Source organism: Gorilla gorilla, chromosome 4 (assembly GCF_029281585.2).
Source record: "Gorilla gorilla gorilla isolate KB3781 chromosome 4, NHGRI_mGorGor1-v2.1_pri, whole genome shotgun sequence".
NCBI lineage: Eukaryota > Metazoa > Chordata > Mammalia > Primates > Hominidae > Gorilla > Gorilla gorilla.
Window position 1 is genome coordinate 53,074,510 of NC_073228.2, and position 26,226 is coordinate 53,100,735.

Genomic DNA, 26,226 nt, shown 5'->3' on the forward strand with positions numbered 1-26,226 from the left:
GCGCCCACCACCACGCCCAGCTAATTTTTGTATTTTTAGCAGAGACGGGGTTTCACCATGTTGGCCAGGATGGTCTCAATCTCCTGACCTTATGATCCGCCCGCCTTGGCCTCCCAAAGTGCTGAGATTACAGGCGTGAGCCACCGCGCCCGGCCATCCCTTTGCCATTGTTACTCACCAAATGCATCAGTTTTTGCTGGGAGAAAACAGCTCTTAGATGAGAGAATGAAAAGGCTTTTTTATTCCACTGGCTGAAGTCAAGCAAAAACATTAAAAGTACCTGGGACAGGAGGAGAAGACAGACCTGGGTTTGTGGGCCTGAGAATGAGTTTCTGAAGGTAGGTCCCTGGTTTTAGGAAGCCCCCTCTAGGATTAAAAAAAGCCGGGGGGGGGGGGTGCGCTGGTCGTGGTGGCTCACATGAGGCCTGTAATCTCAGCACTTTGGGAGGAGGCTGGAGGATCACTTGGGCCCAGGAATTGCAGACTAGTCTGGGCAACATAGGGAGACCCCGTCTCTACAAAAGAAAAAAGATCCCAGCACTCTGGGAGGCCGAGGCGGGCGGATCACTTGTAGTCAGGTGTTCCTGACCAGCCTGGCCAACATGGCGAAACCTCGTCTCTACTTAGCCAGGTGCGGTGCGGCGCGCCTGTAATCCCAGCTACTTGGGAGGCTTGAACCCGGGAGGCGGAGGTTGCAGTGAGCCGAGATCGTGCCACTGCACTCCAGCCTAAGCGACAGAGTTGAACCTCTGTCTCAAAAAAAAAAAAAAAAAAAGAAAAAGTTTGTACAGTGCTTTAAGAGTTGGGTAATATGCCCTCCAGCTAAAATATACCTGTTCTTAAAGATCTGCAGCACTTGTTGCTCTTGTTAATTTCTTAGACGCATAACAAGTCAGTCGCTAAAACCACTAATTAAAAGGGGTGTGAGGAAGACCAACTCATAACTGCTTTGGAAGCATACAATTAGCAGTGCTGCTGCTCCTGCCAGGAGTGCTGGAATTTATTATACAGTTTCTAATAGTTCACGCTTAGGACATAATTTTGTAGTTTGTTGCTCACAGAAGGGGCAACAAAACTACAAAATCCTGTGTTATTCCTTCGTGGAAATTCGGTCATAAATTCTGAGACCTTGAAGGCCAGAGTTGTTAAAACATAATAATAATATGATGACACAGATCAGCTTCTATACAAGGAGCCCGGGAATCTGATGAAGTGTTTCCATCGGGAAAACGCCCCCGCCTACTCGCTCACACACGCTTGTTTCTCCCGCCAAAGTGACGTCAGGCCGAAGCTCTCACCAAACAGCGCCCTGATTGGCGGACAGGCAGGCGCTGCAGCCCATTGGGCGCCGGCGGCGGCCGAGCAAGGAAAACCAAAGGCTCTTCGGTCTCGCCCGCCCCACCCCCACGGACGCGCGCCCCGACCCCGGCCAAAGGAAGGGTTGCCCGGCTCCAGCCCTGCACCCCCGACCCCCGGCCTCAGGTGCAGCTCCGCAGCCATCCCCGGACCAGGGCGGGCACTTGGCCTGTTGCTCAGCGCAACCACCCTCGCCCTCCCGAGCCATGCACAGGGAGGCAAGCGTCCGGCCCCGGCCCCCCAGGCCTCCCTGCAGCACCCCGTAATGTAATACATTGGGGCGGGGGAGGCGGCGGCGGCGGCAACCGCGGAGGCGGCGGCGGCAGCCGCACTGCCCCAATCTAGACACATCCAGAAGAGGAGGAAAATGGCTCCGAGCAGGGACCGCCTGCTGCACTTTGGGTTCAAGGCGACAGTGAGTGACAGGGGAAGTGAGCTGGGTGGCCGGGAAGGATGTGGGTGCCTTACAGGCTCCTGGGGAACAAGTGACGAGGGGCGACGGGCGCGGGCAGAGGCTGAGGTTCTGTGCAGGCAGGTGCATGCCTGTTTGCCCGCGGAGGGAGGAGAGGGGGACACGGGGCAGAAGAGGGGCCCCTGCGCAGAGTGCGGTCCTGCTCTACTCTCCCTCGCCGGTCCGCGAGCACGCGCGCACTCGCATCCGCCCCACAGACCCCCTTTTCCACACGCACAGGCACTTTCCTGCCTCGCCTTCTCCCGATGGGCTCGTCTGCCTCGGAGGCGCAGGGGGTCGTGCCGCCGCCGCGCTCCGGCTGCTCCCGGGAGCGCCGTCAGGGCCGGCCCCGTGTGGGGGAGGGGTGGTCTCGCGCCGCCGCCGCGGCCGCCGCGCTCCTCCCCCTCCCGCCCCTCCCCCTCCCGGGCGCTCCGAGGCCCGGGCGGCTCTGTCCAATGAGCAGCGGCGTTGCTGGCAGGTGGGGAGTGTTTTTGTTTTGGGTTGAAGTTGAGGCTGAGGAGAGAGGCGAGCTAGCGACGAGCAGTCGTTGCGGCCGCCGGCGCCGCGGGAGGTGGTGGAGGCCTAGCCGGAGCCGAGAGGTCTCTTGTTCCCGTCCCACGGTCCCGGCGTCACCCCTCCGGCGCCCAGTCCCCGTCCCGGAACTCCCGGGCCTGTCCTGGGCCCCCGGTCTGTGCACTCCGCTCGCCGCAGCGCCCGGCCCGGGCCGCACCCGCCGGCCCCATGAGGAGGGACGTGAACGGAGTGACCAAGAGCAGGTTTGAGGTGTGAGCTTGGGGGGCTCGGGCGGCGTGAGGAGGGCGGGTCGCGCGCTCTCATCCCAAAACGTCCGCTCCGCACGGAGCCTCCTCCCTGGCGGGCGCCGTCACCCACCCACTGGCGGGGCTGCCAGACTCCGCTCCCCTTTCTTGCGACCCAGAAGCCCAGAGCAGCCCGGTGCCCCCAGTCCCCTCGCCGGTTCGCCCCCCGTCTCTTCCCACCAGTGGGCCCCCGCGGGGGATTAGCTCGGGCGCCCTAATTCCACCCTCCCCCAGGATCGCTCAGCTTTCCATTCTTTACACAACCCTAGGCTTGCCTCCTTCCACCCAGCCATCACGGCTCCGGTCCACCAGAGCCTGCTGCTTTTCTCGCTGCTACCTTCATGACGCGTTTGTTGTCTGTTGAGGGAGGAAATTAGGGGATGGGTACCATTTCTCCGAGTTTGAGACCTTGGTGAAACTAGGGAAGTGGGGACGGTAGTTTGGGATGATAGAGGCTACCACGGGTTTTCGGTGCTGTGTTTGGTTTGGGTATTGTTCTGATACTTCCTCTTCTTTCCCATTTAGTCTGTACTTCTGTAGCTCATTGTTCCTTGGGAACCCTTGGATGTCTACATGCTTTGAGATTGGGACGAAAGTTCAGCAAATCCATTCCGGTCTGTCTTTCAGGAACTTTTTCTCCTCTAGCGAGGGAGGTTTACTGTCCTGGAATTGAGGAGTGGACGGTCTTGAAAGCGTCTTTAGAGAGTAGTCATCTTGCAGGGAAGAGATTCTTTTGGGAAGTGAAGTATTGTAACTACTGATGAATTACAGTAGTATAACAATATACTGGAAGGTTCCTTGAGGGTCAAGAGAAAGAAACTTCTACAGGAAGAGTAAATGTCACCTGGTCTTTTCTGGCAGAGAACCAGGCTGACCTGGGATCACTCACAGCTCAGTGGACAATCTCACTCGGTGTTTTTCTTCATCTCCATTTGAGAGATGAAATTGTAAGACAGCGAGACAAAAGTTTAAGAAACTCGTTCAGGGTGTGAAAACTTTTAGGCGTTGTCAGTTTAATCTGTTCTTTGATTTCTTATTATGCGAACTGGGAAATAATTTGAATTGATCCACGAAGATCAAGATAGGAAGTGTTTTGGGTGCAGTTTAAGTTCAGAGCTTCAGTGTTACTGTTGCACTTGAGGAGTGGAGAAAATCAAAGAATTAGCCTTCTTAGAGTTTTAGTATTTAACTTGATCACTAGAAGAAAATGTTATGGAATGTATTATTTGGTGTTTAATAGGACATTGGATGGCCCTAATGTACAGAGCCCCAATAAAGTTAATTTATGATGGTTTCGTATTCAGTAGTACCATAAAAACCCAGACTGTCACTAAAATTGCTGAATAGACGTCCAGCAGTTAACAGGAATCTTGAAAGGCAGTTCCAGATACTGAAGATTTGAGTCGGGGACAGTCTTTTGCCTGTGGAATTAGCTCTTTATCAGTTTGCTGTTCATTTTAGATTGAATAATTTTTGGAAAGTATTCTCTTGTATGTGGTGTAAAATTACATTGCTATTTGTATTTTTATAATTATCTTATATTTTAATTTACAATCTCTGTAGGGGTGGCATACTATAATAAAGTAATAAGAAAATTTGTTGCTTTATTAAGAGGTTTCTTTTTAACTTGTAGCTGATGTAGCTGGCAACTAAATCTTTCTAAATATGATCTGAGAAGGTAAAAAAAAGAATAAGGGGGGGAGTCCTTGGACGGTTTCGTGATTAAATAAGTGTTCGTTTATAAACTAAAAGCTATTGACTTAATATGATGTGAAGTGTTCCATGTCAGAATACAGATGAGAATGGCTAGAAATGATATGTGTTAATGAAGTTCATTGAGTACTTCTTAAAACCATTTACCTCTTTATTGACCTAATTTACAAGGACTGAGACAATTAGTAATTGGCTTCTTAGGAAGTAGTAAATAAATTTATTGCTTATTTGTTGAAAATATTTTAAATATTTACTTTCAATCAATAAAAGATACATAAATAAAGCAGATCTAAACATTTACATCAAATGATATTTTAAATCCTCAAGATTACAGTCTGCTTCTTAAAGAACTGATAATTTTACAACTGTAAGCAGATAGCAGATCTCTCATTGAGAATTTTTGTGGATGCATGAAATCTTTATATCACATAATAGCTAATTTCAAATTGTGGCTATGTAAGGTTTATTTTTCTTGGAGAAGATAACTGAAGCTCTATGATTTTTAGATAGTTGATTCATTGAAATCCTTTTGTAGGTGTGCTTTTATATGTTGTAACTGGAGGCCACACACCTTAAATCTCCCACTCTGGGTTAGAGCTATATAAAAAAAATTTTTTTAATTTAAAACCAAGGGGCCGGGCGAGGTGGCTCATGCCTGTAATCCCAGCACTTTGGGAGGCCGAGGTGGGTGGATCACGAGGTCAGGAGTTCAAGACCAGCCTGACCAACCTGGTGAAACCCGGTCTCTACTAAAAATACAAAAATTAGCCGGGCGTGGTAGTGGGCACCTGTAATTCCAGCTACTCAGGAGGCTGAGGCAGGAGAATCACTTGAACCCAGGAGGCGGAGATTTTAGTGAGCCGAGATTGTGCCATTTTGCTCCAGCCTGGGCGACAGAGCGAGAGATTCCGTCTCCAAAAAAAAACAAAAAACAACGAGGGTGAGTACCTGTTAGCCAGATGTGTAGCATCCTGTGGAGTAGCCAAAGCAGATGACTACTGAATGAAGAGTCTCTATTTAAGAGATCAAGAGATGTGAAAATTCATGTTTTTCTTGCTGTGTCACCTTGGCATTAAATGTATACAGTAATAACCCTTGTAGGTCAACATAGTATGTGCTGAATTGTGTTAATCAATTAAAACTTACCATTCAGATATTTTTATTATGTTATTTATGGTAAACTTTGCAGCAAATTTTAGTAATTGTCTTTCAAATTTAATGATGGTTATTGAATACTTCCTGCATGGCAGACACTGAGCCAGATGTTTTACCTCAGTTACCTCTAGTTTTTTGTTATTGTTGTTGTTTTGTTGCTTTTTTTCTTTGAGATGAAATCTCGCCCTTGTCCCCAGGCTGGAGTGCAATGGTGCGATCTCGGCTCACTGCAACCACCTCCCAGGTTTAAGCGATTCTACTGCCTCAGCCTCCCGAGTAGCTGGGATTACAGGCGCCTGCCACCATGCCTGGCTAATTTTTGTATTTTTAGTAGAGACGGGGTTTCACCATGTTGGCCAGGCTGGTCTCGAACTCCTGACCTCGCGATCCACCCCACCCCCCCACCCCCCCACCGGCCTCCCAAAGTGCTGGGATTACAGGCATGAGCCACTGCACCTGGCTAGTTACCTCTAGTTTTACGATTCTGTTTTACGCTTGAGGAAAGTGAAGGCCTGAGAGGTTAAGTAAGGTGTTCAAATTGCATACCTAGTAAGTGGGGGAACCAGGATTCCAATCTGCATTTTTTTTTTGACTCCACTGTCATCCTGCTTTGTTTTTAGCATGACTAGCAAAAAGTCTATAAAATTTGTGGAAAAGAGCTTTTCCAAAGTTCATGCATTATATTTTATTTTGTATTTGCTACTGCTGGGCTCGAGCAATCCTTTCGCCGGCCTCCCAAAGTGTTGGAATTACAGGTGTGATTACCACACCTGACTGCCTTCATTTTAAGTGCCATAACTGACATTATCTTAACACTTAGTGAGATTAATGTTTAAATATCTAGACTAGCCCTTGAATCTAAGCTTAGATTTGTTTCAGTTAAGGCTCTCCACTTTGTCATGCTCTTAGTAGCTTCTTCATGAGGATGTAGTACTGTTGGAGAAAAATTCTGTCTTAATGGGTTTATTAAAAAGCCTAACATTAAAAAACAATCATAGTGGTAACATTAACTGACATTCAGATACCATTTTACAGTTTAAACAGTGCCTGGAGATAAGAACCCATAAGTTAGAAAGTGATATGCTCCAATTTCGGTATTTTGAATCCATGTTCATTATTGTTTTTCATTATACATCACTGCCTTTCGTATAAATCTGTAATATTACGTGCAACCTGTAACCCTAGCATGTAATATTTGTTTGCCTACTTGCTTCATTTTATCCAGAGTAACAAAAATCTGGCTGGGCATGGTGGCTCACGCCTGTAATCACAGCACTTTGGGAGGCCAAAGCGGGTGGATCATCTGAGCTCGGGAGTTCGAGACCAGCCTGGCCAACATGGTGAAACCCTGTCTCTACTACAAAAATCACCTGGACCTGGCGTGCACCTGTAGTCCCAGCTACTCCAGAGGCTGAGGCATGAGAATTGCTTGAACCTGGGAAGCAGAGGTTGCAGTGAGTCGAGATCACGCCACTGCACTCCAGCCTGTGTGACAGAGTATGACTCTGTCTTAAACAAACAAAAAACAGAATAACAAAAATCTTAAAATGCAGCATGGCAAAAAGAGCATACTACATTGTGAGTGGAGAGACCTGGATTTTTTTTTTTTTTTGAGCCGGAGTCTTGCTCTGTCGCCCAGGCTGGAGTGCAGTGGCGTGATCTCAGCTCACTGCAAACTCCGCCTCCCAGGTTCACGCCATTCTCCTGCTGCAGCCTCCCGAGTAGCTGGGACTACAGGTGCCTGCTGCCATGCCTGGCTAATTTTTTTTGTATTTTTAGTAGAGACGGGGTTTCACCGTGTTAGCCAGGATGGTCTCAATCTCCTAACCTCGTGATCCGCCCACCTCAGCCTCCCAAAGTGCTGGGATTACAGGCGTGAGCCACCACGCCCGGCAAGACCTGCATATTAATCTTAATTTTTTGCTAGCAACTAACTGTAACTTTGGTCATTTCTTTTTTTCTTTTTTTTTTTGAGACGGAGTTTCGCTTTTGTCGCCCAGGTCAGAGTGCAATGGTGTGATCTTGGCTCACTGCAACCTCCGCCTCCTGGGTTCAAGCGATTCTCCTGCCTCAGCCTCCTGATTAGCTGGAATTACAGGCACCCGCCACCATGCACAGCTAATTTTTGTATTTTTAGTAGAGATGGGGTTTTGCCATATTGGACAGGCTGGTCTTGAACTACTGACCTTAGGTGATACACCCATCTCAGCCTCCCGAAGTGCTGGGATTACAGACATGAGCCACGACACCCGGCCTGGTCATTCTTTTTACTTTTCTAGCTTGGTGATTTCCCTCTTCTGTAAAGCAAGGGAGTTCGAATCAATCACTAGGGTACCTTTTTTCTAGAATCCTATGCATCTGTGCTTTTTGAATAAAAGCAGAGGATCATATTTCCCTGGCCATTTCTTCTGAAACAGCCACTATAATATTTAAGTTTGTAGGCTCAGTCTCAGAATACACCGTTAAGGCTGAAATAAAGACCTTTTTATCCATTAAAACTTTTAGCATCTAATTTAAAGAACATTGTGCATAGAAAATAACCATATTTCCAAATTGGTGCATGTGAAAATGGTATATATTTTTCTAGTGGGTGACAGTAATTTGTTTCTTTTGAAAACCCTTGCAATGGGATTGAGTACTGGTAAAACTAAGGAATTTTGTTTTCAACACTCTAGCAACTGGTTTGAAAACAATTATCTAACTTATAGAAAATACATATCAAAGGCCTGGGCTGTTTGGACCTATTCAGACCACCTGTCCTTTTTGAATAGTGTTGTTGATGTTTCTTTATTGCATAATCATGGGTCCTTTTACCTTTTATTTATTTATTTTTGAGACGGAGTCTCACTCTGTTGCCCAGGCTGGAGTGCAGTGGCATGATCTTGGCTCACTGAAGTCTCCACCTCCCAGGTTCAAGCGATTCTCCTGCCTCATCCTCCCGAGTAGCTGGGATTACAGGGGCATGCCACCATGCCTGGCTAATTTTGTGTTTTTAGTAGAGACGGGGTTTTGCCATGTTGGCCAGGCTTGTCTAGAACTTCTGACCTCAGGTGATCTGCCCACCTCGGCCTCCCAAAGTGCTGGGATTACAGGTGTGAGCCACCGCGCCCGGCCTAGAAGTGGTCACACTTTTAAAATCTTCTTACGTTTTAGGTCATTTGTCAGTTTTAACTGTTAGTGTTGATGATGCTTTTTAATCCTAATTTTTAAAAAATCCATCTCTTTTCATTCCCAAAGTTGTCTGTTTTCAAATCTTGATCTCATTTTTCTTGGAAATTTGTAAGTGCTTTCTTACAGGCCAAGGATCTCATTCCTACTCCTTAGATTACTGTTTCTCAACTAGTAACATACTAGAAACTGAATTAAAAATTTCCGTATCTGGCCAGGCACAGTGGCTCGGGCTTGTAATCCCAGCACTTTGGGAGGCCAAGACGGGCAGATCACTTGAAGTCAGGAGTTCAAGACCAGCCTGGCCAACATAGTGAAACCCTGTCTCTACTAAAAATACAAAAATTAGATGTGTGTAGTAGCGTGTGTAATTTCAGCTACTCAGAAGGCTGAGGTGGGAGAATCGCTTGAAACCGGGAGGCGAAGGTTGCAGTGAGCTGAGATCGTGCCAGCGCACTTCAGCCTGGGAGACAGAATGAGACTCCGTCTTAAAAAAAAAAAAGAAAAATTCTGTAATCTCAGCACTTTGGGAGGCTGAGGTGGGCAGACCACGAGGTCAGGAGATCGAGACCATCCTGGCTAACACGGTGAAACCCCGTCTCTACTAAAAATACAAAAAAAAAAATTAGCCTGGCGTGGTGGCAGGTGCCTGTAGTCCCAGCTACTCGGGAGGCTGAGGCAGGGGAATGGTGTGAACCTGGGAGGTGGAGCTTGCAGTGAGCCGAGCCACAGCACTCCAGCCTGGGCGACAGAGCGAGACTCTGTCTCAAAAAAAAAAAAAAAAAAGTTTCAGTAATCTAACTAGTACTGTGGTTTTTGGAAGGGTATTTTTAGATGTTCAAAATAAAATATTCCGTGACACCAGGAAAATCCAAAGGAGGGAGGGAGAAGAAAGAAAGCCCTTAAAGTGACCAAATTTAGCTACTTGTGCATAGTTGTCTTTACACTGTTTTCCTACTTGATCTTCCAGACTTAGTGAGACTAAGCGAATTCTTAGATCAGACCCCTCCCACCCAAATATTGGCTCAGAAAAGCCAAGGCATCCAACTGTGGTTTTACAGTTTTATGTCTTAATGTAGTTGGATTCATTAGATATATAAAACATTTTTACTTGACAGCAACTAACAATAGGTGGTGGTATTGAACTGTGCAATAGTATTTGTGCTCAATTCATCTTGCTTAGTTGTATAACTTTTATAAAAAATAAAGATATGTATTTAATATGATAAATCCAAACCAAATTTGCATTAGCTTTTGAAGACTTTCTCGTAAAGTAAATGATTTTATTGGGTATTCAGCAAAGTTTAAATAATTATTTATTAGGCATGTGAGTTATAGCTCTAAGTAGGTAACCTACTTATTCCCTAATCATGTATCTTCAAACTGATTTTATGATACTCTTTTAATAAGCCTATAATCTAATAGTTGTAGTCAGGTGGAAATATAATGAATTTGTATATCATTTTTGTCCTTGATCCCAGGAATTTCTGGTCAAAACAAAAAAGGAAATCCAATTCCATGTAAGTGAGTAATTAAGTTGATCTTAGGCATTACTATGGTGCTAAGACAGAAATTTTATCTAACAACGTGGAAGTGAAGGTTGGCAATAAATATATAAAATCCCAGCCCAAACTTAATCAAATGTAGTAACCACTGTGGTGTTTGTTGGTATGACTTTCTGATCAAGTGGAGAATGCATTTCAAAGTGAAAACTGGGGAAGCATTCTCAGTTTATTTATTTATTTAATTATTATTATTATTATTTATTATTATTTTTTTCCTGAGACAGTTTCGCTCTTCTTGCCCAGGCTGGAGTGCAATGGCGCGATCTGAGCTCACTGCAACCTCTGCCTCCTGGGTTCAAGTGATTCTCCTGGCTCAGCCTCCTGAGTAGCTGGGATTACAGGTGCCCGCCACCACACCTGGCTAATTTTTTTTATTTTTAGTAGAGATAGGGTTTTGCCATGTTGGCCAGGCTGGTCTCAAGCTCTTGACCTCAGGTGATCCGCCCGCCTTGGCTTCCCAAAGTGCTGAGAGTATAGGCATGAACCACCGTGCCGGCCTTTTTTTTTTTTTTTTTTGAGATGGAGTTTCACTCTTGTTGTCCAGGATGGAGTGCGATGACACGATCTCGGCTCCTCCGCCTCCCGGGTTCAACCTCAGCCTCTCAGGTAGCTGGGATTACAGACATGCACCACTACCCCTGGCAAATTTTACATTTTTTTGTAGAGATGGGATTTCACCGTGTTGGTCAGGCTGGTCTCGAACTTCTGGCCTCAAGTGATCCACCCGCCTTGGCCTCCCAAAGTGCTGGGATTACAGGGGTGAGCCGCCTCGCCCAGCCTCAGTTTTACTTTTAATTTGTGATAATAAGATACCATACGTATAGCTATTCTGGGCACTTCGTGTTTGGCTTACTATCTGCAGAGTGAGGAATTATATGTGGCAGGAAGGACAGGCAAAAAGAAAACTAAAAGTTTTAGATTAGGATAGGTTCTTAAATGTAGAGCATTTTTTGTATATGTCGCCCTTTTTTTATAGGTCCAAGAAAAGCCAGCGCCAACGCACTGTATACTGAATTGCAGTTATTGAAAAAGAGCGACTTTTGTTTTTTGTTTTCTTTTTTTTTTTTTTTGGAGACAGAATCTCACTCTGTTGCCCAGGCTGGGATTCGGTGGTGTGATCTTCGCTCACTGCAACCTCCGCCTCCCAGGTTCAGGTGATTCTGGTGCCTCAGCCTTCTGAGTAGCTGGAACTACAGGCACGTGCCATGATGCCCAACTAATTTTTGTGTTTTTAGTAGATACGGGGTTTCACCGTGTTGGCCAGGCTGGTCTCAAACTCCTGATCTCAGGTGATCCACCTGCCTTGGCCTCCCAAAGTGCTGGGATTATAGGCATGAGCCACTGCGCCTGACTGTTTTCTTTTTTTTCCTTTTTTCTTCTCAGTCTCGCACTGTCGCCCGGGCTAGAGTGCAATGGCGTGATCTCGACTCACTGCAGCCTCCGCCTCCTGGGTTCATGCGATTCTCCTGCCTCAGCCTCCCGATAGCTGGGATTACTGCACCACCACACCCGACCAATTTTTTCTATTTTTAGTAGAGACAGGGTTTCACCATGTTGGCCAGACTGGTCTCGAACTCCTGGCCTTGTGATCCACCCACCTTGGCCTCCCAAAGTGCTAGGATTACAGGCGTGAGCCACCACACCCAGCCCTTTTTTTTTTTTTTTTCCTTTTTAGAGGTGGTTGCAGAAAAGAAAAAGAAAGGGAGAAGGGATTTGTTGTTTGTAGCAAATAAACGATTTAAATCTTAGCTGCAAGGTTTTCCAGAGCTCTCTGTTGGAATGTTTTTTCATCTTGTTTTTTGGAACCAGATCATCTATATCTTTTGATGTTATTATTTTGAAATTAATTTGGATAAGGAGACAATGACAGCTTTAAGGTGATGTCATCAGGATTTTACGAAGGGAATCAGTTCCGAACTGTGAAACAAAATGTACTCTTATAATTTATATAAATTTGTGTTTTTTTGTGTGTGTATTATACATATTCTAGTGAAGTTCTAGTATTACTGGTGTCTGTGGGACCTTGGGTAAGTTACGTCTCTGGACCTACATTGTCTCAACTCTGTTTCCTTCTAGCATGGAAATTCTGTGATTCTCTGGAGAGAGATTAGATATCAGTTTATTGCCAGTGTTCTTAGATTTCTTTGCTTACCTCTGCTATTAAAGAAAAGCCAGTTAGACTTTGTAATATTATCCTATATACTGCTTTCGATTCCTGCTTGTTTCTTTTTTTTTCTTAATATTTTTTTTTTTTTTTTTTTTGAGACAAGTGGTCTTACTAGTTGCCCAGGCTGGTTTCCAACTCCTAGTCTCAAGTAATCCTCCCACCTTGGCCACCCAAAGTGCTAGGATTACTGGAATGAGCCACTGCACCGAACTGCAAATAAATTTTAAATGCTTTAGAGGAACTTACTATTTAATGGAAAAATCCTTTTACAGAGGGAAGAATACAACTAATGATCTTTTTTTTTTTTTTTGAGACAGAGCCTTGCTCTGTCGCACAGGCTGGAGTGCAGTGGAGCTGTCTCTGCTCAGTGCAACCTCTGCCTGGGTTCAAGCAGTTCTCTGCCTCAGCTTCCCAAGTAGCTGGGATTACAGGCGCCTGCCACCATGCCCGGGTAATTTTTGTATTTTTAGTAGAGACAGGGTTTTACCATCTTGACCAGGCTGGTCTTGAACTCCTTACCTTGTGATCCACCTGCCTTGGCCTCCAAAAGTGCTAGGATTACAGGCGTGAGCCACTGTACTTGGCCTACTAATGACCTCTTTATTTATCTGACTCAGTTTTTGTTTGTTTGAGACAGGGTCTTGATCTATCACCCAGGTTGGAATGCAGTGGTGACATCAGGGCTCACTGCAGCCTTGACCTCTGGGGCCCAGGCCATCCTCCCACCTCTGTCTCCCCAGTAGCTGGGACTACAGGTGGGTGCCACCATATCTGGCTATTTTTTTTTTTTTTTTTAAGATGGAGTCTTGCGCTCTGTCACCGAGGTTGGAGTGCAGTGGTGCCATCTCAGCTCACTGCAACCTCTGCCTCCCAGGTTAAAGTGATTCTCCTGTCTCAGCCTCCCTAGTAGCTGGGATTACAGGTGCCAACCACCACGCCTGGCTAATTTTTGTATTTTTAGTAGAGATGGGGTTTCACCATGTTGGTCAGGCTAGTCTTGAACTCATGACCCCAGGTGATCCACCTGCCTCGGCCTCTCAAAGTGCTGGGATTGATTACAGGTGTGAGCCACTGCGTCTGGCCAATTTTTGTATTTTTTTGTAGAGATGGGATTTCGCCATGTTGCCCAGGCTGGTCTCAAACTCCTGGACCTTGGCTTCCCAAAGTGCTGGGATTACAGGTATGAGCCACTGCACCCAGCCTGATTCAGTTTTTTATATTGGGTTTATTAAACAGGAATGCCTATGAATTTTAATCTAGTTCAACAGTAATAATTTAGTAGTGTTTCAGTCTAGAATTTATACTGCAACTATTATTGTACTCATTGTTAGGCCAATATGAATAAGTGTCTCCTAAGATGAAAATCTGGCACCAAATTATAAGTTGACATCTAAAACACTGGATCAGCAAGCTTTTAACCTCACCCCACCCCCGCCCCCAGAAATGGGTCATTCTTCCTTCTCTGATATGTAGAAAGTAAAGCTATGACATGATTAAACACAGACATTAAAGATGCATTTATTTATTTATTTGTTTATTTAGAGACAGAGTCTCGCTCTGTCACCTAGGCTGGAGTTCAGTGGTGCGATCTTGGCTCACTGCAAGCTCCGCCTCCTGGGTTCACGCCATCCTCCTGCCTCAGCCTCCTGAGTAGTTGGGACTACAGGCACCTGCCACCACACCTGGCTAATTTTTTGTATTTTTAGTAGAGACAGGGTTTCACCGTGTTAGCCAGGATGGTCTCGATCTCCTAACCTTGTGATGTGCTTGCATCAGCCTCACAGAGTGCCGGGATTACAGGCATGAGCCACTGCACTTGGCCTGCATTTATTTTTAAAACGAGCACTGCATTGCCAATACCCTTTCCCGACATTCGTCCTTATCAGCTTTTTGAAAATTGTTTGCATGTGTTTCATGTAAAGAAAAGAAGGTCATATTAAACAAAATCATATCACAACTTATTTCTGCCACCCACTTGTAGAAAAGCAACCTGATGTATCTTGGCGTTCTCCTAGGACTGGTTAAAACTTTTCTTTAATACTATAACTTTCCTTGTACATTATCATGAATAGTAACTGCAGGGAGATAAGAAACTTCATTATTATTCAGTATTCTTAGTCACAGTTGACTGGGGTTATATAAAAGAAGCTTCCCAAATGTAGATCTAATTTTTTTTTTTTTTTGAGATGGAGTTTTGCTCTTGTTGCCCAGGCTGGAGTGCAATGGCGTGATCTCAGCTTACTGCAACCTCCGCCTCCCAGGTTCAAGCGATTCTCCTGCCTCAGCCTCCCTAGTAGCTGGGATTATAGGCGCCTGCCACCATGCCCAGGTAATTTTTTGTATTTTTAGTAGAGATGGGGTTTCACTATGTTGGTCAGGCTGGTCTCGAACTCCTGACCTCAGGTACTCCACCCACCTCAGCCTCCCAAAGTGCTGGGATTACAGGCGTGAGCCACTGCACCCGGCAGATCTAATTTTTTAAAGCACAACAAAAAAATGCAGCTTTTGCCGGGCACGGTGGCTCACGCCTGTAATCCCAGCACTTTGGGAGGCCGAGGTGGGTGGATCGCGAGGTCAAGAGATCGAGACCATCCTGGCCAACATGGTGAAACCCCGTCTCTATTAAAAGTATAAAAATTAGCTGGGCATGGTGGCGGGCGCCTGTTGTCCCAGCTACTCAGGAGGCTGAGGCAGGAGAATCGCTTGAACCCGAGAGGCGGAGGTTGCCGTGAGCTGAGATTACGCCATTGCACTCCAGCCTGGGCGACAGAGCGAGACGCCGTCTCAAAAAAAAAAAATTAAAAAAAAAAAAAGCAACCTTTTTTTGAGACAGGTTCTTGTTCTGTTGCCCAGGCTGGAGCCGTAGTAGTGCGATCTTGGCTCACTGCAACCTCCACCTGCCAGACTCAGGTGATTCTTGTGCCTCACCTTCCCGAGTAGCTGGAATTACAGTCGTGTGCCACCATGCCCAGCTAATTTTTTTGCACTTTTAGTAGAGATGAGATTTTGCCATGTTGGTCAGGCTGGTCTCAAACTCCTGAGCTTAAGCAATCTGCCTGCCTTGGTCTCCCAAAGTGCTGGGATTACACGTGTGAGCCACCATGCCTGGTCAAAATAAGTTTTTAATATAGAAAGAATACCAAGAAAAAATAATACCATTTTCTCAAGCATTTATATTACTTATTATTTCAATAATGTGAAATTTGCATTATAAGTGGTCTCAATAAATGGCGTTCTGAAGTTGTGGTCAAGATCTAGCTGATCCTCTAACCACTGTCAAATATATATTCAAATGAAATATGTAATTAACTCATCACATTACCTTTTTAGTTTTTATAATACAGATGGGACTATGCCCTAATAAACCTATGATAAATTGAAAGTATCGTAAGTTGGAAACGTAGTTAAGGCCTGGTGCGGTCACTCACGCCTGTAACCCCAGCACTTTGCGAGACCAAGGTGGGAGGATCGCTTGAGCCCAGGAGTTCAAGACCAGCTTGAGCAATATAGTGAGACCTCATCTTTACAAAAAATTTAAAAATTAGCTAGGCATGATGGTGCACACCTGTAGTCCCAACTACTTGAGAGGGTGAGGTAGAAGGATTGCTTGAGCCCAGGAAGTGGAGGTTGTAGTGAGCCAAGATCACGCCTCTGCACTCCAGCCTGGAAGACAGAGTGAGACCTTGTCTCAAAAAAAAAAAAAAAAAGATTGGGCACTGTGGCACATGCCTGTAATCCCAGCACTTTGGGAGGCCGAGACGGCCAGATCACCTGAGGTCAGGAGTTCGAGACCAGCCTGGCGAACATGGTGAAACCCCGTCTCTACTAAAATACAAAAATTAGCCAGGTATGGTGGCAGGCGCCTGTAATCCCAGTTACTTGGGAGGCTGAGGCAGGAGAATCGCTTGAACCCGGGAGACAGAGGTTACAGCAAGCCAAGATTGCGCCATTGCACTCCAGCCTGGGGGACAAGAGTGGGACTTTATCTCAAAAAAAAAAAAAAAAAAAAGTGCAGTTAATACACCTAACCCACCAAACATCATAGATTAGCCTCACCTACCTTAAGCATGCTCAGAATCCGTTAGTCTGCAGTTGGGTAAAATTATCTAACACAAAGCTGTTTTATAATAAAAATGTTAAATATCACATGTAACTTAATGACTACTGAAAGTGAAAAACAGAATGGTTGTGCGTGTACTCATTGCAGTTTCTACTGATGCATATTACGTGTACACCATTGTAACGTCAAAAAATCTTAAGTTAAACCATCGTAAGTCAGGGAACACCTGTATTACATACCTAGCAAGCATACAGTTTTATTCTTTTCTTTACATGCTCTGGCTGTTGTCAGATGGCTAATGTTTGGTCAGTATTACTAGAAACAGTATTTCTTCAGAGGTGAGTTAACATAAGAACAAAAAAGCACAAGATTCAATGCAATATCAGTCTGGGAAGTAGGGGAGAATATATGTGCTCCACATAATGTTTATTGGAAATAGTGTTCTTTTGTGGAATTAGAAGTGGATACACATTTAGATTGAAAGTCCCCAACCAGTCACATAGTACTTGTGGGTATTTACTATGCTTCATGCTAATGGTGCTCTTTAAAAATGGAAATAAGATAGAGGTCTAAGCAAAAAAAAAATTATTATTATTTTTTTTTGAGATGGAGTCTCACTCAGTCACCCAGGCTGGAGTACAGTGACGTGATCTCAGCTCACTGCAACCTCCGCCTCCCGGGTTCAAGCGATTTTTGTGCCTCAGCCTCCTGAGTAGCTGGAATTACAGGCGCACGCTACCACTTCCAGCTAATTTTTGTATTTTTTGTAGAGACTCACCGTGTTGCTCAGGCTGGTCTCGAACTCCTGACCACAAGTGATCCACCCCGCCCTGGCCTCCCAAAGTGTTTAGATTACAGGCGTGAGTCATGTCACCCGTCCCTAGACTGATTAATTTTTATTTATTTATTTTTGAGACAGAGTCTTGCTCTGTCACCCAGGCTGGAGTGCAGTGGCGCGATCTCGGCTCACTGCAACCTCTGCCTCCCGGGTTCAAGAGATTCTCCTGCCTCAGCCTCTGGAGTGGCTGGGAATACAGGCACGTACCACCGGGTTTCACTGTGTTAGCCACGATAGTCTCGATGTCCTGACCTCTTATCCACCCACCTTGGCCTCCCAAAGTGCTGAGATTACAGGTGTGAGCCACCGCGCCCAGCAGGACTGATTAGTTGGTGTTTTTTGTTTGTTTGTTTTTTGGTTTTTTTTTTTTGTTTTTTTTTTTTGAGACGGAATCTCTGTTGTCAGGCTGGAGTACAGTGGCGCGATCTCGGCTCACTGCAACCTCTGCCTCCCGGGTTCAAGTGATTCTCCTGCCTCAGCCTCCTGAGTAGCTGGGACTACAGGCATGCGCCACCATGCCCCATTAATTTTTGTATTTTTAGTAGAGACGGGATTTCGTCATGTTTGCCAGGATGGTCTCGATCTCTTGAGCTCATGATCTGCCCACCTCGGCCTCCCAAAGTGCTGGGATTATAGGCGTGAGCCACCTTGCCTGACTGCCTAATCAAAATTTAATGGAGAGCTAGTTCAGTTAACTTTCTTGTAGTTTTCGTTCACTCCAGCTGAGTTGGACTGCTCAGTCTCTGTGAATTGTTACCATTATTTTAGTTAAGGAAACTTGAGCATCAACCTCCTTGGCTGTTCTTACAGTAGACTCAAGTCTCTCAGTTTAATGTGTTTCAGTGACATATCTTTCTTCCACCCACTTCTGTTTTACTAAAATAAGACAGTTATAGGAATAGGCCTGTGGTTTAATTTCAGACTGGAAATGGAGGTTAAACTGTTGCTTTAGTATTTGTGCTGGGAAGGGAAGTTAAAATACAATTTTCTATTTATCTTAAAGTGAGTTTGGGTTAAAAAGTCTTTCTTCTCCCCACCTCATTCCCCAGAGGTAACCATTTATGTGTGTGTGTGTGTGTGTGTGTGTGTGTCTGTGTGTGTGTGTGTTTTCTAGAGACAGGGTCTCACAGTGTTGCCCAGTCTGGAGTGCAGTGGCACCATCATAGCTTGTGTGTGTGTGTGTGTGCGCGTGCGCGCGCGCGTGTGTTTCTAGAGACAGGGTCTCACAATGTTGCCCAGTCTGGAGTGCGGTGGCACCATCATAGCTCACTTGACCTCCTAGGCTCAAGCAGTCCTCCCACCTCAGTCTTCCAAGTAGCTGAGACTACAGGCATGCGCCACCATGCATAGCTAATTGGGATTACAGGTGTGAGCCATTGTGTGCCACTGTGCCCCAGCAGTAACCATTGTTAATTGTGTATTATGTATCCTTTTATAAATTATGCATCTATTTATTTTATTTATTTATCTTTTGTTGAGACGGAGTCTCTGTTTCTCAGGCTGGAGTGGAGTGCAGTGGCATGATCTTGGCTCACTGCAACCTCCGCTTCTCAGGTTCAAGTGATTATCCTGCCTCAGCCTCTCAAGTAGCTGGGATTACACCACCACGCCCAGCTAATTTCTGTATTTTTAGTAGAGACGGGGTTTCACCATGTTGGCCAGGCTGGTCTCGAACTGCTGAAGAACTCGTGATCTGCCTGCCTCAGCCTTACAAAGTGCTGGGATTATAGGCGTGAGCCACCATGCCCGGCGAAATTATGTAATCTATTTCTATATTTTATGAACAAACAAGATTATACTGGACATATAGTTTAGCACCTCTTCTTCTCCACCTTTAGAAATAAGTTTTAATTTATACAAATTATATATAAATTTTATTATATTTTATTTATTTATTTATTTTGAGATGGACTCTTGCTCTGCCTCCAGGGTGGAGTGCAGTGACTTGATCTCGGCTCACAACAACCTCTGCCTCCCAGGTTGAAGCGATTCTCCTGCCTCAGCCTCTTGAGTAGCTGGGACTACAGGCGCGCACCACCACTCCCAGCTAATTTTTGTATTTTTAATAGAGACGGGGTTTCACCGTATTGGCCAGGAGGTTTTGAACTCTTAGCCTTCTGATCTGCCCACCTCGGCCACCTAAAGTGCTGAGATTACAGGTGTGAGCCACTGCACCTGGCCTATTTATTTTTTTGAGGAGGGTTTCTCTCTGCCACCCAGGCTGGAGTGCAAGAGTATGATCACAGCTCACTGCAGCCTTGACTTCCTGGGCCCTAGTGATCCTTCCACCTTACCCTCCCAAGTAGCTGAATCCATATGCACATGCTACCGTGCCTGGCTGATTTTTTTGACTTTTTGTAGAGATGGAGTCTCCCTATGTTGCTCAGGCTGGTCTTGAACTCCTGAGCTCAAGCAGTCCTCCTGCCTTGGCCTCCCAAAATGCTAGGATTATGGGCATGAGCCACCATGCCTGGCCTGTAAATTTTATGTATAAAATTTACATGAATAAATTTTTTAAAAATTAAAACATAACAAAGTAGCCGGGCACGGTGGCTCACGCCTGTAATCCCAGCACTTTGGGAGGCCGAGGTGGGTGGATTGCCTGAGCTCAGGAGTTCGAGACCAGCCTGGGCAACATGGTGAAACCCTGTCTCTACTAAAATACAAAAAATTAGCCAGGCATGGTGACATGCGCCTGTAATCCCAGCTACTTGGGAGGCTGAGACAGGAGAATTGCTTGAACGTGGGAGGCGGAGGTTGCAGTGAGCCGACATCGCACCACTGCGCTCCAGCCTGAGCAACAGAATGAGACTCCATCTCAAAAAAAAAAAAAAAAAAAGCATATAAAGTATCACAAAAAGAGCCTCTGACACTACCTGTAACACTGATCCTCTCCATTCTACTCTGTACTTCAAGAGATAAGGACAGTTACAGACTTGGTGATTATCCTTGTAGGGTTTTTCTGTTTCATTTTTGGAGACAGAATCTTTCTCTGTTACCCAGGCTAATCTCCAACTCTGGCTTCATTTGATCTTCCCACCTCAGCCTTCCAAAATGTTAAGATTATAGGCATGAGCCATCGTACCCAATCAAGGTTTTTCTTCTCCATGTGTGTCTGTGTATGTATGTTTACATAATTGACCTTATATTGTGTCTGTTATTCTGAAACTTTCTCTATATTTTTTAGAGGTCTGTTGGATATATTTCCTTTAATTGTTACATAGTATTCCATTATATGAATATTTCAGTTTTTCTTTTTTTTTTTTTTTTTTTTGAGACAGAGTCTCACTCTGTTGCCAGGCTGGAGTGCAGTGGCGTGATCTCGGCTCACTGCAACCTCTGCCTCCCGGGTTCAAGAGATTGTCCTACCTGAGCCTTCTGAGTAACTGGGACTACAGGTGCACGCCACCATGCAAAGCTAATTTTTTTTTTTTTTTTTTTTTGTATTTTTAGTAGAGATGGAGTTTCACCATGTTGGCCAGGATGGTCTCGATCTCTTGACCTCGTGATCCGCCCACTTCGGCCTCACAAAGTGCTGGGACTACAGGCGTGAGCCACCATACCCGACCTTTTCTTAAGTTTTTAAAATTTAGTTTATCTTATTAGAGACAACGTCTCACTCTCTCACCCAGGCTAGAGTGCAGAGTAGGATCATAGCTCACTGCAGCCTGCAACTCCTGGGCTCTAGTGATCCTCCTACCTTAGCCTCCTGAATAGCTGTGCTACAGGTGCATGCCACCACACCTGGGCAGTTTTAAAAAGAAAAAAAAAATTGTAGCAATGGGCTCTCCTATGTTGCCCAGATTGGTCTAAAACTCCTGGCCTCAAGTGATCCTCCCACTTCAGCTTTCTGAAGTGTTAGCATTACAGGTATGAGCCACTTTGCCGAGGCTTTCCCCTGGTTTTGAAATGCCATATCTATAATAAAGCTGAATACATTCATAAGTCTGTTTTGAACTAAGGCCTGTTCCTTTCATCTATTTTTTTTTTTTTTTTTTTTGAGATGGAGTCTCTCTCTGTTGCTGTGGCTGGAGTGCAGTGGCGCGATCTGGGCTCACTGCAACCTCCGCCTCCTGGGTTCACGCCATTCTCCTGCCTCAGCCTCCCCAGCAGCTGGGACTACAGGCGTATGCCACCATGCCTGGCTAATTTTTTGTATTTTTAGTAGAGATGGGGTTTCACCGTCTTAGCCAGGATGGTCTCGATCTCCTTACCTTGTGATCTGCCTACCTCGGCCTCCCAAAGTGCTGGGATTACAGGCGTGAGCCACCGCGCCTGGCCATCTATTTTTAATTTATAATACAATAATGTTAATTAATTGGCCTTACACGTTAATTTAGGGGAATGGATTTTTTTTTTTTTTTTTTTTTTTGAGACGGAGTCTCGCTGTGTTTGCTAGGCTGGAGTGCAGTGACTTGATCTGGGCTTACTGCAACCTCCACCTCCCAAGTTCAAGTGATTCTCCTGCTCAGCTTCCTGAGTAGCTGGGACTACAGGTGTGCACCACCACGCCCAGCTAATTTGGTATTTTTAGCAGAGACAGGGTTTCACCATGTTGGCTAGGATGGTCTCGACCTCTTGGCCTCGTGATCCGCCCCCCTTGGCTTCCCGAAGTGCTGGGATTACAGGCATGAGCCACTGTGCCCGGCCTTTTTTTTTTTCCCCCCCTTCAGAGAGGGTCTTGCTCTGTCACCCAGGCTGGAGTGCAATGGTGCAATCATGGCTCACTACAGCCTAAACCTCTCCACCGCTCCAGTAATCTTCCCACCTCAGCCCCCTGAGTAGCTAAGACTACAAGTGTACACCACCATACCCAGCTGATTTCTGTATTTATTTGTAGACACGGGGTTTCACCATGTTGTCGGGCTGGTCTCAAACTCCTGGGCTCAAGTTATCTGCCTGCTTCGGCCTCCCACAATGTTGGGATTACAGGCATGAACTACAAGCCAGGCTTTATTCAGCCTTTTTTTTTTTTTTTTTTTTTTGAGACAGAGTCTCACTGTATTACCCAGGCTGGAGTGCAGTGGCACGATCTTGTCTCACTGCAACCTCTGCCTCTTGGGCTCAAGTGATCCTCCTGTCTCAGCCTCCTAAGTAGCTGGGACCAGAGGTGTATGCCACCACACCCGGCTATTTTTTTGTATTTTTTTGTAGAGGTGAGGTAGTTCTAGCTGTTGCCCAGGCTGGTCTCAAACTCCTACGCTCAAGCAGTCTTCTTGCCTCAGCCTCCCAAAGTGCTGGAATTGCATGAGCCATTGTGTCTGGCCTGTTATTTAGCTTTTATTAACAATTTTTTTTGAGACGGCGTTTCACTCTTACTGCCCAGGCTGGAGTGCCATGGCTTGATCTTGGCCCACTGCAACCTCCACCTCCCGGGTTCAAGTGAGTCTCCTGCTTCAGCCTCCTGACTAGCTGGGATTACAGGTGCCTGCCACCACGCCCTGCTAGTTTTTGTATTTTTAGTAGAGACGGGGTTTCACCATGTTGGTCAGGCTGCTCTCGAACTCCTGACCTTAGGCAATCCACCGGCCTCTGCTTCCCTAAGTACTGGGATTACAGGTGTGAGCCACCACGCCCGGTCTGCTAGTTTTATTTCTATAGTTTTTAATGGTAGTACAGGTGAGTTTTCTCTTTCCTGTTAAATTTTTCTCATCACTAATTCAGTCAGCAAATATTTGTGGTGCACTTTTTACATGCCTGGTGTTCTTATAGATGCTGAGCGTATAAAAGTGGACAAAAAGTCCTGCTCTAATGGAGTTTAAAATCTAGTGAGGGGAGATTGACAACATAAAAGAGTAAATAATATGCCAGATGTTAATGATAGTGATGGGCAAAATAAAGGGCAGGAAAAGGGGGAAGGGAGCTGGGCATGGTGCACATTTTATAGAGAATGGTAAAGGAGACCTCACTATTAAGGTAATAATTTGAGCAGAGTTAATGAAATAAAGCAAGGTGTGTGGTTATCAGAGGAAAGATCATTATAGCCAAAGGATAGTAAGTGCAAAAACAAAAGTTGCAATGTCCTTGATGTACTCTAAGAACAGTGGTAGGTTACTATAGTCAGATCATAGTGAAGTTGGGGAACAGTGGTAGGGATGAGGTCAGAGTTATTGGTGGGAATTCGGAACAGGGTGGTGGTGGTGGTGGTTAGAGAGCAGGGCAGATAATGAATGGCCTTGTAATCCATTTTAAGCTCTGAATTTTATTCTGACAAAGTAAGCCATACATTCATAGATCTGTTTTTGAATTGTGTTCTGTTTTCAGCAGAAGAGGAACATGATATAACTCATATTGAGTATCACTCTTGTTTTGTGTAGACTGTGATGTAACCAGTGTTCTTAGCTCTTGCAATAAATGAGAAAGGGGATGTTAATATTTTGCATCAAGTTGATTATAGTAGAGACAGGGAGAAGTAATTGGATTCTAGATATCTTTTGAAAGTAGAACTTCTATATATATATATTTATTTCTAATTTCTTTGTTGAGACAGGGTCTCACTCTGTCAACTCAGGCTGGAGTGCCATGATGCGATCATGGCTCACTGTAGCCTTGACCTCCTGGGCTCAAGTGATCCTCCCACCTCAGCCTCCTCAGTAACTGGGACCACAGGCACACACCACCACACCCAGCTAATTGTTAAATATTTTATATACTTATTTATTTTATGTTATTTTATTCATTTGAGACAGGATCTTGATCTGTTGTCCAGGCTGGATTGCAGTGGTACAATCATAGCTCACTGCAGGCTCAAACTCCTGAGGCTCAAGGGATCCTTCCACCTCAGCCTCCCAAGTAGCTAAGTGGCAGATGGGTACCACCACGCCCAGCTAATTTTTTTTTATTTTTAGTAGAAAAGAGGTTTTGCTATGTAGCCCGGGCTGGTCTCAAACTCCTGATCTCAAGTGATCCTCCTGCCTTGACCTCCCAAAGTGGGATTACAGGGGTAAGCCACTGTGCCTGGCCAGTTTTTTGTTTTTTGTTTTTTTTTTTTGGTAAGGGATGGGGTCTTGCTATGTTGCCAAGGCTTGTTCTTGAACTGCTGGCCTCTCGAACTGAGGCGATCCCCTTGCCTCAGTCTCCCAAAGTTAGAATTTCTATATTTGACTTTTTAAGGAATCACCAAAGTGTTTCCCACAGCAGTTACATCATTGTATATTTCCACCAGCAGTGTACAAGGGCTCAAGTTTCTCCATATCCTGCCAACAATTGTTATTTTCCTTTATTACTATTATGTTATTTTATTTTATTTATTTATTTTTTTGAGACGGAGTTTCACTATTCTTGCCCAGGCTGGAGTCGGCTCACCACAACCTCCGCCTCCTGGGTTCAAGCGATTCTGCTGCCTCAGCCTCCCAAGTAGCTGTGATTATAGGCATGCGCCACCACCCCGGCTAATTTTGTATTTTTAGTAGAGACCGGGTTTCTCCATGTTGGTTAGGCTGGTCTTGAACTCCCGACCTCAGGTGATCCGCCCGCCTCGGCCTCCCAAAGTGCTGGGATTACAGACGTGAGCCACTGTGCCTGGCCTATTTTCGTTTTTTAAAAAATTATAGCCATCCTATGGCCGGGCGCGGTGGCTCACGCCTGTAATCCCAGCACTTTGGGAGGCTGAGGCAGGCGGATCACCTGAGGTCAGGAGTTCGAGACCAGCCTGGCCAACATAGTGAAACTCTGTCTCTATTAAAAAATACAAAAATTAGCTGGGCGTGGTGGTGGGCGCCTGTAATCCCAGCTACTCAGGAGGCTGAGGCAGGAGAATGGCGTGAACCCAAGAGACAGAGGTTGCAATGAGCCAACACGGTGCCACTGCACTCCAGCCTGGGCAACAGAGTGAGACTCCATCTCAAAAAAAAAAAAAAATTATAGCCATTCTAGTGGGTGTGGGTGTCAGGTGGTATCTCATTGTGTTTTTGCTTTGTAATTGTCTAATGAATAATGATGTTGACCATCTTTTTGTGTGCTTGTTGGCTTTGTCTATCTCCTTTGTAGAAATGTCTGTTTAGTCCTTTGCCCGTTTAGTTTTTTATTTATATTTTCAAGAGATGGGGTTTTGCTCTGTTGCTCAGACTGATCTCAAACTTCTATGCTCAGTCTTCCTGCCTACGCCTCTCAAGTAGCTGAGACTACAAATGTGAGCTACCACACCTCTGTGCCCATTTTTTAATTGGGTTAGTTGTATTTTTATTGTTGGGTTATAAGAGTTCTTCGTTTTGGATACGTTCGTATCATTTTAAAATAATTTCTATGCATACCTTGATTTTAGTAGTTGTTGAAAACAGAACATTTTGCATATTATAATGTGGCAACTCTGGAAATCACATTCACTTCCCTCCCAGTTAGTTCTACTTGTTGTATTAGTATTGTTTGTTTAGTGTCTTTCCCAACCTAATTCTGTACAGTCTGTATTTGTCATTTGTGACCCTAAAATCTCTGTCCTTTTTTTGGTTGGGGGGCGGTAGGTGGTGGAGGACAGGGTCTTGCTCTGTCGCCCAGGCTAGAGGGCAGTGGTGCAATCACAGTTCACTGAAGCGTCAAACTCCCAGGTGCAAGCCATCCTACCACCTCATCCTCCTGTGTAGCTAGGACTACAGGCGTGTGCCAGCATGCTGTAACTGCTCAAGGAGTTCACCTTGCCTGCTGCCTAGATAGAGCCGATCTATCAAGACAGGACTTGCAGGCCGGGCGCGGTGGCTTACGCCTGTAATCCCAGCACTTTGGGAGGCCTAGCGGGGGCGGATCACGAGGTCAGGAGATCGAGACCATCCTGGCTAGCACGGTGAAACCCCGTCTCCACTAAAAAATACAAAAAAATTAGCCGGGTTTGGTAGTGGGCGCCTGTAGTCCCAGCTACTCAGGAGGCTGAGGCAGGAGAATGGCATGAACCTGGGAGGCGGAGCTTGCAGTGAGCCTAGATCGCGCCACTGCACTCCAGCCT

The 26,226-nt window shown here is 45.5% G+C and overlaps 1 protein-coding gene across 4 annotated transcripts in view; it reads left to right on the forward strand.

The window, feature by feature from the left end:
• The first annotated feature begins 1,338 nt into the window (after window positions 1–1,338).
• Window positions 1,339–26,226, forward strand: part of FBXL20 (F-box and leucine rich repeat protein 20) — a 140,956-nt gene continuing 116,068 nt past the window's right edge. The window contains exon 1 of one of the 4 annotated variants that reach the window (XM_019026691.4): window positions 1,339–1,771. In XM_019026691.4, the coding sequence (XP_018882236.1) occupies window positions 1,724–1,771 (48 nt within the window). In that variant the 5' untranslated portion in view covers window positions 1,339–1,723. Of the gene's footprint in view, window positions 1,772–2,167; window positions 2,591–26,226 lie in introns of those variants that run through there. The other 3 variants (XM_055388264.2, XM_055388263.2, XM_055388265.2) reach the window with 3 other exon arrangements.